Source organism: Thunnus maccoyii, chromosome 2 (genome assembly GCF_910596095.1).
Source record: "Thunnus maccoyii chromosome 2, fThuMac1.1, whole genome shotgun sequence".
In the NCBI taxonomy this organism is placed as follows: Eukaryota; Metazoa; Chordata; class Actinopteri; order Scombriformes; family Scombridae; genus Thunnus; species Thunnus maccoyii.
Window position 1 is genome coordinate 32,675,055 of NC_056534.1, and position 12,533 is coordinate 32,687,587.

General features: G+C 38.2%; 1 protein-coding gene across 1 annotated transcript in view; it reads right to left on the reverse strand.

Moving 5' to 3' along the window:
* Window positions 1-386: 386 nt before the first annotated feature.
* tusc3 (tumor suppressor candidate 3) overlaps window positions 387-12,533 on the reverse strand; it is a 90,241-nt gene continuing 78,094 nt past the window's right edge. The window contains exons 9-10 of the mRNA XM_042394432.1: window positions 3,321-3,411; window positions 387-658 (exon numbers count right to left, since the gene is read on the reverse strand). Coding sequence (XP_042250366.1) covers window positions 643-658; window positions 3,321-3,411 — 107 coding nt within the window. The 3' untranslated portion in view covers window positions 387-642. The remainder of the gene's footprint in view (window positions 659-3,320; window positions 3,412-12,533) is intronic.

The following is a 12,533-nucleotide window of genomic DNA, read 5'->3' on the forward strand; positions in this document are numbered from 1 at the left end:
TATATGCTGTTTATTGTTGCCGTTAATTAAAAACCGGTCACCTCCTGAACTGAAAGCTGGTCCGGAAATTTACCAGCTGTTTACTGTTTAGTTTAGCATCTTTATCAGTACTTCACCAAAAAGCTGCATATGTATCATCACCACACAAAGAGACAAGAGAGATTGTATTTATGTAGATTTTACACATGGTTAGTGAGCTTTCCTAATCACTAATCAAGTTTTCCGCTCCTGTGTTTAACTTTTAACAGTTCGCTAAGGACCACTTCCTGTCCTTTCAACACCCATTTTACTTACACAATACATAAAAGTCATCAAATAGGTGTGCTGTCAAGTCTTTGAAAATATTCAACCATTGAAAGGAAACATAACAGAATAGCAGACACAGAGACATGCCAAACACTTTTATTTTCCAGGGTAAGAAGGAATAATTTACTTTCTGTTCAGCTTGCAGAGTTGATGATAGCAGTTGATAAAAAAAAAAAGAACATACAAATAAAAGAAACCACACCATTAATTCTAGACTCAATAGTGACACTGCCTCCTCCTCTTCAAGTATCTTCTCCTTTCAAGTATCTTCTCTTTTACTCTTGTTCTCTCACCTACCACCTCTTCGTCTCGGCTCTGACCTCCACTTCTCTTTTTTTACTTAATAAGAAAGCTGTGAGACAGAGAGAGAGATAAAGAGTCAGAGTAGAAAAAGGAGAAAGAGATACAACATGTTGATGATTTTTTTTTTGAACTGAAACTTCAGCTTTAGAGTCTGGAAGCATGTAATCAGATAAAATTGCTCAAGAGATTGCTAAAGATGCATCTGCTTTATCAAACAGTAACAGAATCTGAGGAAATTAGAGTAGACTTAACCCTAAAAATGCCATTCAAAATTCAAAACATGCATTTCAATACTAGGAAATCAAAGTCAAATGTAAATTTTAAATGGCTCATCTTGCAGTGCAATATGCAGCAGCACTGTCTAATTTAAATACACATCTGCTATAGAATTATGCCAGATCTGTGATGGAACTGACTGCTTTATTATTACAGTTTGATTATTGCTAAACAGATCAAATTACTATTGCAGGAAACTTAAAAATGCATCCTGAGTTGTCATTTTCATTTTTCCCCGAGAGCTCCAGACTGAAAGACACCTAAAAGCCACAGGTCAAGCACCATTAGCTATTGCATACTGTTTGACATTTGAATATATATTATTTTGTAATCTCCTATTTTTATTGTGCAGTTAAAACTTTTTAAAAGCTTTTCCGAGGACTCTTTAGGTTAGTTAGAGCTCCAGCATCCAAACTCTGCAGCCTGCCACTGAACACAACAAGACCAGAACACAAACCCCTGCTGTGTGTCTGCTGTGTGGCCTCAGCTAGTCTGAGACTGGATTCAACCTCCTGGGAACCAGTGAACCAAAATGCTTCATTCAACCTGCTGCAGTGGTTCTCATCTGGCTGTCACTCTGGTGACCCGAAGATCACCGAGTCTGCTTCACCGTGCTCAACACTTTCCGGGAAGTTTGCCTCATCATAAAGCCTTCATCACCACGGAAACAGTAGGAAAACCATCTACCATGCTTCTGTCTCAGAGTTGATGCAAAGAGCTATGCAAAATTACATTTTTACTGGCTTTACTTAGAGTTAATTGACCGTCATTGTGCTTTTGACTTGTTTTTGATAACATTCATTAATATGGGATTTGCATATGTATTTGTTTATTTACTAGGCCCTTATTGGAAAGCTGCCTTCTTACATTGCCTCCATGCTAGTTTGGTCCACTGGACCACTTTACACCAGGACTAATGACTGGCTTACGCTCCATGTCCCTCGTGTTCATAAAGAGCTTGGAAGAACTGCTTTTGGCTGCTTTTCACCGTCAACCTGGAACACACTACAAAGCACTTTAAAAAGTAATTCATTGGTATCTCTTGGTCATCCACTATCTCAAACCTTTTAACTTTTGTTTGTACCTTTTTTTAATTGATTTTGTTGTTACTCTATTTTTTAAATTTGTATTTATATGTTTATTTTAATTGATTGTCTTCTTTGTTGCTCGACATCATTTATTCTAGTTGTACATATGTATATATGCTTAGTGTTTCTCTTTCATCCCTATCCCTTGCTAGTTCAAAAAAATATCTTGATTTATCGCCAAGTCGTTGTATTTGTGTATTCCTTTACGACAGAGATGGAGGTCCCTGTATTCATAATTTATGACTATATATATATATAAATATATATGACTGATTCATTTTATTTTGCTCTTCAAAGCGAAGAGTGGTGCCCCATATAATTTACGAGCAATTTTCAAATAAAGTCCTAGTGTAACCTAGACAGTGTTTTAGTCAGTGCAGCAGGTCAGCTGAACATGCGAAAATGTGAAACTTTACTACAATTCAACATATATGAAGATAAAGATAAAGTTTCAAATCAAAAAATAGTGATGAACGAATATTTAATGATGTTTAAATGTTTTTTTAAAAAAATATTTTCCCAGTTTCCATGGTTCTTTCTGGGAAATGTCTCGGAAATCATTAAGACAATATTCAGCGATTAGAGATCTGAATCACACCACAACTAACCTTCTATCAATGTGTTGAAGTCACTACAAAACAATCGTTGGACTTTAAACCCCTCCACTGAGCTGACACACTGCAATTTGCTCTTAATTTCAAGCTATAGGTCACAACAGGGTTCAAGCCCCCATGACAGTAAATTTTCAGCCCTGGTGAAGTGCCCTCAACATCCTGAATGCCTTCCAGCTCCAGAGGTGAGTTTCTGTTCAGTCTTTTTTATGTAGTGGTAACCTTTAGCTCAAAGTGGGACGAAATTGCTGCTGTTCTGGACCACTAAGCTGGAGGGTTTTAGTGTTCAGACTCATTCACTAAATGACGACCTCCAGAAAACATCCATGGCACATTCACAACTTCTAATATTCAGGGTAAAGAGAAAAAATATGTGAATATATATTGAATGTACATGAAAATGTCAGCGATATTTTAAGTCAAACTTAAAATCTGTGTTGAAGGTCTCTAGTATCGGTCTCTTGAGAAACAGCCTTGGCTCTGTGTAGGTTTTGGAGGGAGCGTTACCAATCGAGCAGCTGTCTTTCCATCAAACAAATAATGGAAACGGATGGATCCTGTTTTGGCCTGGATTTTTTCACTGTGCCTGCAATACCTTCGCAGTGATTTTATGTCAACTTCAGTGATTTTAAGATTCTTTGTGTGCTTGCATATTATGTTGGAATAATTGTTGACTATGCTGGATGAAACTTGTGCAAGCATCTGTGCAGCGGTACTGTATGGTTACTATAGTTACCTGTAGGGGTATCCATGATACTTGGACCTGAAAATGGAGAGCAGGAAGCTGAAGAAGAACACCACCAGGCCAAGGCCAACGAGGCAGATGACTGCAAAGAGACACACACAGAGAGACATCACACACATGTCATCATGCTAAACTGCTTGTTGTAAAGGCTTCTCAAGGTAATTTATACTGAACTACACATAGAAATGGAAGCCACTGTGCACATATAGTATCAGAAAGCAAAGAAAAACAGTACATGAATAACCTGTAACATGATCTCTGAAACTGAACTAGACAATAACTAATAACACAGAGGAGTTCAATGCATTAGAGTTAACATTTTTTTCAATTTTTTGCAGGTCCTGCAGACACCCTGATATATAAATAATAATTACTAGACAATGGCCCGTGAGAATATTTTATTTCTGGCTGAAGGCATTCATTTAAATCATTTCACGCACATTATAAAGACTGATGCAACTCACTGTTTGATCTCTGTTCAAATTGAATGTGCTTGCAGGGTTTAAACATGGTGTAACACATTGCATCCTCTTCTCTTTATGTTGTTGGTTCACACTCACATGTATAGTAAACACCCACACAGGCCTTCACACACACGCCGAATTGATAGAAGACAAATTAGTTACTCAAACATTTGCTAAAATGCTTGTTTAAAAGCACACCTTAAACATTTCCTGGTGTTCTCTCTAATGACAAAAGCCTTTTATGTTCACATTTATTTAGATAATTCCTCAACGTATAAGCTATTGCCTGTTTCTCATTATCAACCCCTGCAGTCTTGCAGGAAAACTGTGTTTGCAACTATTATCATCTTATTTCCTTGGTGGCCATTCCAAAGTGAAATATACATAAGCATGATCTTTAATCTGCGGGGGAATTGTGTGTCTGCGTGTGTGGGTGTAAGAGTCTATGCACACACGCTCATGTAGCGGCTAATCCTTGAGAAGCACTGTGTTAAATTAAACTGTCACCACCGACTGATATTGTTAATCAGGGATTAGGATGAGGACCTCTCCTGGAGACTAAATAGTGAGATATCCGCTTGTTCTCAGTGTGTGTGTGTGCAAAGTTATGTGTGTAAGAGAGAGAGAGGGAGGGGGGGAGGCATAATGTTAGAACAATTTAGCTGGGAAAATGTAAGACAGATGGTCAGAGTGTCAATCTGTGTGTATGTGCTGTCATTCATTTTCAGTGTTTTAACAGTTTGTGTGTTCTGTGTGTGTGATGTGATCTGTGATCTAAGTGTGTATAAGGGTGTTTTCACACCTGCGCTTTTTAGTTTGGTTAAATCGAACTCTGGTTCATTTTCCCCCTTGGTGTGACTCGTTTGGGAAGGTCTGACAAAAACAACCGCACTGAGACCCTTTGGAGGATGTGGTCTTGGTCCTGTCCCAAACAAAAACTCCGGAGCAGTTTGTTTGTGGTGGGAATGTGATCCGATCTTGATCTGAGCCAACTACTAGGTATACTCTGCAAGTTTGAGCAAAACGTTTCTCGTAGCCAGGTGAGCTTTGCATAGTTGGATGCAGATGAGTGAATTTAACAGTTGCCAACAACTAGCCGGAGAATGAATTGAGGTCGGACCTGGACTAGCGCAACATAGTACGTTGTATTTGTCCAGTGGACCTCCTTCAGGACCTTCTTCTTGTGTTTACGTTTTTGCTCCCGCCCTGAACACATCTGACCAATCAGTGGAGTCAGCATTCTCATGTGGCTTGTGCTGCTGCATTTTGTCTCACTTGGATTTTTCTCTGTGTGAAAAGAAACCGACCAAAGGCGAAAATGCACCGAGTTAAACAGCTCATCACCTGATTCAGACCAGAGCAAATGAACTATAGGTGTGAAAACACCCTGAGACTACATTTGCTGCCATCGCTCAGCGTCAGCTCCTCCATAACCGTTCCCCTTTCTTTCTTGCAATTTCTCTGCATATCATGCATTTGCAATTCAACACGAGAATCATGGTATATACCGACAAACCTCAGGGGTTCTATTATACTGGGACTGAGCTCTCTCTCTCTCTGTCTCTCTCTCTCTCTTTCTGTGTCTGTGTGTGTGAGACAGCAACTGATATGACATTCAAGTCATAATCCATCTACCACAGGCATACAAACTTATACAAAAACACAGGATGCCCCACTCAGTAATTAGTATATGTGCGCTTTCTTATATTTCTATTCATGTGAAGACTGAAGGGCATCAGATACAAGCTCAGGGTAAAAAAGAAAAAGAGACTTTGTCATTTACTTTAAATACATTATTTTCAAGAGGTGAAAGGCTATATCTGTAGCTATATAAAGGCAACGTTGATATCTAATTCTAGGAAATTTCCTGACAAGTATTGCAATACAAACCTGTGTGTGACATTGACTGGGTGACTTGATTGAGAGGCATTGCATATTTGAGTGTGTGTCTCCAGGGAGAACCCTCGTGCCCCTCGTGTTCCCTGGGTTGCCACATCTACGTATGTTCCTTTGAGTGCCGGAGCAACAGAACGTCTGTGTATCTTCATTAAGTATAGTGGGATGTATTTCCCATAGCTCATCAATTATCACTGAGAGGTGTCTTAGTATGCATCCATGGATAATGACACTCCCATACACACACGCACTAAGCATGCTAATATGCCAAGTGATTTATGACCTTGGCGAAATGACAAGTTGTTTAAGCTGAATGATTTCACTCAATGACAAAAGGTGGTAATCCCTCTTTTTACTGTGTGACTTGGCTCAAGTCAAATCATGATATATTGGCGTGGTAAAATATTGTATATTTACATTTCCCAAGCATGAGCAAGCCAATAACCATATTAAGTAAAGCCTATCTAATTAGCAGGAAAAATATGAATAGATATTATAATGTTAAGTGCAGTTCATTCTTTGATGTGCAACTGACACATTAACTGACTTAACTGCTGGATGTAATCACCCACAGTTCATTATTTTTTATGCCAAATGGAGACAGAAAAACCCGCTTGTTAATGTTTACACTGCACAATTACAAGGAAACGTGAGACTTTTGGCATTTATGTTAATGAAACAGATCTGACTGCTTACTTCACTTACTTACATTCATCAAATATAGTTAAAAATGAACAACAGTATGCATTTTTTAAAAAAATCAAATTATTTATAAAAATCAAGTATTAAAAGAATAAACGAGGAAATAACTGAGCGCTGTCATCAAACCATGTTTTTTCATTACCATTATTTTATTCTATTGTAATTTTTAGTACCTTGCCAGAAGAGAGAATATGGCTGCATGATGTACAGCCTGCTTTTTTCATCAAATTAAGCCAAATCTTAAGAAATAAAGAAAAGAACAAATGAAGAAATGACTGAACATTAGCAGTGACTTTCCCTTGGCTCCTTATTGTTATTTTAATGTGATTTGTTTTTGCTACACAATGACAAAATCTATTTTTTAATACCTCGGTTCTTTATGGTTCAGCATAAGGAACAGTTGTTACTGCACTATAAACTAATTAGGAGCTTCATAAAGAGATACCTTAAGTCTTTGCATTTTGGGGTCAGGTCCTATAGTTGGCTCGATTTCATTTAAACTCTAATAAGCTCTGCTGTCTTGAAATCTGGTATCGCTATACCGCATGTTGGCACTTCACCAGTAAGATATGGTAATTTTAGGGGTTGTGGCCTTGCTTTAAAGTTGTTTCTAAAGTATTTTGCTCTTTCACATACCCATCTCACTTTTTCCTGACTCCTCAACTTCTCTCCACTAATTTCGTCCACTAATCGGAAGATCAGCGGTTCGATCCCCGGCCCCTACAGTCTGCATATCGAAGTGTCCTTGGACAAGATACTGAGCCCCAAATTTCTCCTGAAGGCTGTGCCATTGGTGTGTGAGTGTGTGTTTGAATGATTAGAAACTCCTCCTGATGACCAGGCATGTAGTATAAAGCAATTTGAGTGACTGGAAGACTAGAAAGGTGCTATATAAATGCAGTCCATTTACCATTTACCCTCTCACCCCCCACCTACCCAAACGCATATATGGATAGTGCATATGTATGAATTTCTAACTCCATTTACTCGTTCAGTAACTCCCTCGCTGTTAAACAGTGTATGCACGCTGTGATTTCTGGTGCAGATGTCCATGGAAGCTGCAGATAACTTCCTGTAGCTGCACTCAGCAGTATGTAAGCTATATGCCAGGAATTCAACACCACATCCAGTGATTACACTACCATTCAAGCATAATCCTCTCTCTATTACTGACAGATGACTATTCTCTATGCTGCTTTTTAATGCACTTATTTAATTTGTGTGTCCATATTTGCGCATGTGTGTGTGTGTGCATATTCGTCCCAGGGACAGCGGTGGGATATAATTGTTTATTCTATCTGTGTTTGTGTGTTGATGATGTGTGTGCTTTACATAACAGCATTAGTATGCTTGTGCTGCAGTAAAAAAAAAAGTAATCTGCATGATGTGTTTGTTTCAGTTTATTAAAATTAGCAGGTGGTAATTATACAAAGACTGAGGTTGAATTAAAGTAGCTGATGTAATAAAAAAAATACATGTCTCTGTACATATTAAGAGGAGAACACAAAAGGGGTGAGATGGAAAAAGAGAGGATGGAGACGAACAAAGGAACAAAAAAAAAATAGAGACCCGTTGGATGGACCGCTGAGAGAACTGATAAATGATAATAAATTGTCTGTACTAAACATGTGATGTATCAGAATTACACAGATGATAATTATATGAGCCTGTATGCACGTGTGTCCGTGTGTGCATGTAGATAAGTGTGAGTGTGCTCTTGTTCAGTCTGATACTGAGACACAAGTCTTGAGGTAGTTATAAAATCATTATCATTTTAATTGCCAAGCTTTAACATCTCAAGGAGAACTCATGGGTAAAGTAGAACAAAAAGTTGATAATCTTGCCTTTAGATTTTTTTAGTGTGTGTGCATATGTATATGCATAAGTGTGTGGCCTCATAGAAGCAATTGAAAGGCTTCTCAAGTTGCTTTTTCATCACACCGACTCTAATTAAAATCCACTTGTGTGTAACTGTGTCTCTGTGTTTGAGGCAATTACCAGTACAGGCTATCTAATATCTAACTCCCTTTTTCATAATCTAGGGATTATGCAGAGCAGAAACTCTGGTTGGGCAGTAAAGGAAGAGGTCGGAGGCCAGTTTGTCATTAGTGTGGTCAAGTGTCCACCTCACATTTGAAGTGATGAACGGTGTTATACCCTGAACACCTCTAGACAAGACTCATCAGGAGGTGTCGAGGGACTGTCAATCATTGTGTGTCTCTTTTTTTTTTTATTGGTGTGCTTTGTTAGAACATTTGTGTTTCCTTTTGACAGCACATGTCAGTGTTTGTATGTAGCAGTTTGTATGTATATGTTGATACTGTACACTTTTGTGGGTTATAGCTGTCCTGGTTTAACTTGCCGTACCAGGTGGTTGTTACGTAGAACCATCTCAGAAGTCGTCCTTGGAAACTATTTGGAAAAGGGCAGGCACTTTCAAAAAAATACTTGGCGACTGGATTGGTGGTGATTGGATCTGTCTATCACCGTCTATCACCGTCTATCACCGTCTTACATTGTGAGGCAGCGGGATTCGCGAGATTGCAAGATCATGTGAGGGTCCTCATAAGACATTGACTGGTCTGAACCACTGGTGGTTCAGACACAAGCGTATAACTTGAAGCCCAACAAGATGGATTCTCACGTAATTGTGTGATGTTGTGATCTTGCAAATCTAGCTGCCTCACAAGGTAAGTCCTGGTTGACAATGTCACTAGACTGTTCGAAACAGAGACTGCACCATGTTTTTAATTTCATGTATTAAAATCAACTACATGAGGCCACTACTGATAGGCTTTCAGCACTTTGCCAGATTTGCTCTAGTTTCAAATCTCTCACCACTGGAGAAGGGGCTATAAAATGAGAAAAACTCCATATTATGGCATCAATGGCATCAACTTCTCATTTTGTATTCCTTCATTAAAAAAAAAATCTTTTACTGAGAAGAATGTCAGACTGTAGTGACATCTGTGTTGTATTTTAACATTGTATTCCACTTGCTCAGCCTTTAGTGGAAATCTGTGTCACTGCTTTAATCAGGGAGTTGCTAAATTCCTTCATACATGTTGAAAAAGACCAGTAATACTACAATGTGACAGCAATTACCAAACCAAAGTGTCACAATTAATTTGATGATACATTTTAAAAACAGCACAAATTGCACTTTATGGCTTATAGTTAAGTATTGTGTTTTGCTTCAAACAGCAAAAAAATCCCAGTTAGAAAATTGCCTTCTTGGCTAAGAATAAAAGCTTTAAACAGAGACCCCATTATTCTAAATTAACTCCTTAAGACTATCTTTTTCTCCAAGGATGAAAAAGGGCTGCCTCGTGGTTTCAGACTTGTTCTACATCCAGAGACATTTGTGACCTATTAAATAGGCACATCAGCTTGAAAGTTTGTCATCCGAGATTCACCTTCAGTGTAATCAGTGAAGTACATCTCAACCACTTAGTGTACGTTTGGTTGATTGGGCATTCTGCTGGATTGATTAAGGTTCACAAGAGGGGCAGTTTTGTGTGCCAAATTCTCCACCTCTCAAGAGCCGGTACACATTTCCAAAGCTACAGTATGGTACTACGTATGAGAACATTTAATGAACCTGTATTCTATAGGTAACAGACAAAATAGCATTTACTGAACATAATACATGTGCAGAGGAGCAGTAAATAAAGAAATAATGTAAATAATAAAGTAAAAAAAGGAAAAACAGCAGAAGTAATAAATGAGCACAATATCTGATTATTTTATGACATGTGGAGGAGATGCTCTGCATGAACATGAATATGTTAATGGATCGACTGCTGCACAAATTTTAGTTAGTTGATGAGACATTTACAAATGTGCGTTTGGCTTCAGGTACCATGGGAATCTAGGGAGACATGAGCCATATCAATAATATCTTCCACCTGCTCTGGTATGAGAGTCTGCTGGACTCAGGACAGCTGATTAGTTCACTCTCCTGTTCTGATACATTACAGATCCTTTAAATGTTTTATTTCTTCTGAGCATGTACATGTGTCCACCCATTTGTTTAACATTTTAATTATATTTATTTGACTTTTGAACACAATCTTAATTAGTGTTTAAGCATAATGTTTTCCACAGCATTCATTATGATAATTTTGTGAAGAAGAGACAGATTTTTCATGGTTGCTGAGTTGAAGTGCTGCCTTCCATTTTTTGATTTGATTTTCTTTACTTCATTAATACAGTATATGACAGAACTGAGTACATCCCTTGTCAATATCACTAAAATGTTTAGCAATTACAAATCATTTCCATTAAGTGCAGTTTTATTTGTTCTTAGACAAGAAGAATTAAACCAATTCACTTGAAAAAACAGAATGTTTGACTAATTAAACTATGATGAAAGATCCATATTTAAGAATGAACTGCAACAGAAGTCAGCACACCCTTTATTAGTGAGACTCTATTCTTTTATTTTTTAAATACTTTGTATTACTGATGACAGATTGGATCCTGCTGGACATGGATGATACCATTCTTGCCAAAATCTGTGGGAGATGTTCTGTCATTCTTCACAGATAATTATTTTCAGCTGCTCTTTGCTGGAGGGGTTTTGTTTCTCTACCTTTCTCTTTAAAATACTCTAAAGGTGTATTATTGGATTCAGGTCCAGGGACATACTTGCCAGGTCATAGTTTTCACTTTTTTCTTTTTTTTTTTTCTTCTTTAAAAACTTTAATGTGATTTTTGCAGTGTGTTTGGGATCATTGTCATGTTGGTAAAATTTCTGTCCCACCAACCTTCTTGAGAATACTACTTATCTTTTCATTCAGTATTTGGGTATACAAACTTGATTCATAGTGCCGTCTATAAATGTCATCTCCCCTACATCTATTGCACTCATGCAGCCCCACATCAGCACACTCCCACCTCCATGTTTCACAGTCGGTACTGTGCAGTCGCTGCGGTATTCCTGGCCAGGTCCAAGCCAAACATGCTGGACCCCATCTGATCCAAACCAATTTATTTTTGTTTCATCTGACCAAAGAATGTGCCACCAGTATTCATCAGGCTTCTTTTCATGTTCTTTGGCAGAGTTTAATCTTGCAGTTTTGTGCCATTTTGTGAGCAATGGTTTTCTTTTTGGACTTCGTCTGTAGAGGCTGACTTCATGCAAAGTCCTGCGCACTGTCTGAGCAGTCACTGAAACACAAATTTCCACAGATAATCCTCATGCCAAGTCAGAAGTCAGTGCCAAGTCATTTTTCGAGGACGGCCACCGCACCTTGTGTTATTGGTATTATGGGTCCTCCTGTACCTCCCAACCACTTCTGCAACTGTGCTCTGGCTTCTGTCCAGTAGCCTACTGATGATCTTGTACCCTCTCCCATCTTCCATCACAATTTGGTTTCTTACTTGTTCAGGCAATTCCTTACCATGTGGAGCCATGTTGCATGAGACACATCCAGGCCAAATTGAGAAAGTTGTTGTGTTCACAGGTTCTTTGATAACCTTGTTCAGGCAATTAGTCTTAATTGGAAGTCACAGGTATAATCACTTTTGTTGCACTGAGGTTGTACTTTGAGGCCTGTATTTTCAATTGAGTCTATCTAACCTATTTGTTTTTAATTATAAATACTTTTTAGTGATATTGCGCAGTGGTGTACTAAGCTTTGTTATATACTGTATGTAGCCTATTTTGATTTCAGGCATAACAAAAATTTGGTTTATTGATTGTCTGAGGTTGGCTGGCCACCGCTGAACTGTGCCTTTAAGTGCTCCTTCACTGGCAAATAGAAAAATATTTGGGTGCGTACATAGACATTACTGTTGTTGTCAAATCAGATGTTAAATTCGAATAGATCGTGAGTGCAATTTGAGCAATTCTTAGGATTTTTTGCCTTTGTTTTTGCATCCTCGCTGTTTATTGGACAGGCAACAGTACAGGGTTACAGGAAACATGGAGAAAAAGGGGGATGACATGGGAAAAAAAGACGATCCTCAGCTGAATTAAAACACATTGGAGGTGGAGCCAAATCTGAATCCAGTATTCAGAAAAGCACAAATAGTGGGTTTTTAATGAATAATTATTTTGTAAAAATATTTTAAAAATGATTTGTTTTCGGGAAGAAAAAAGGACATGTCAAATAACAGCACACAGCAGGGATTTGGT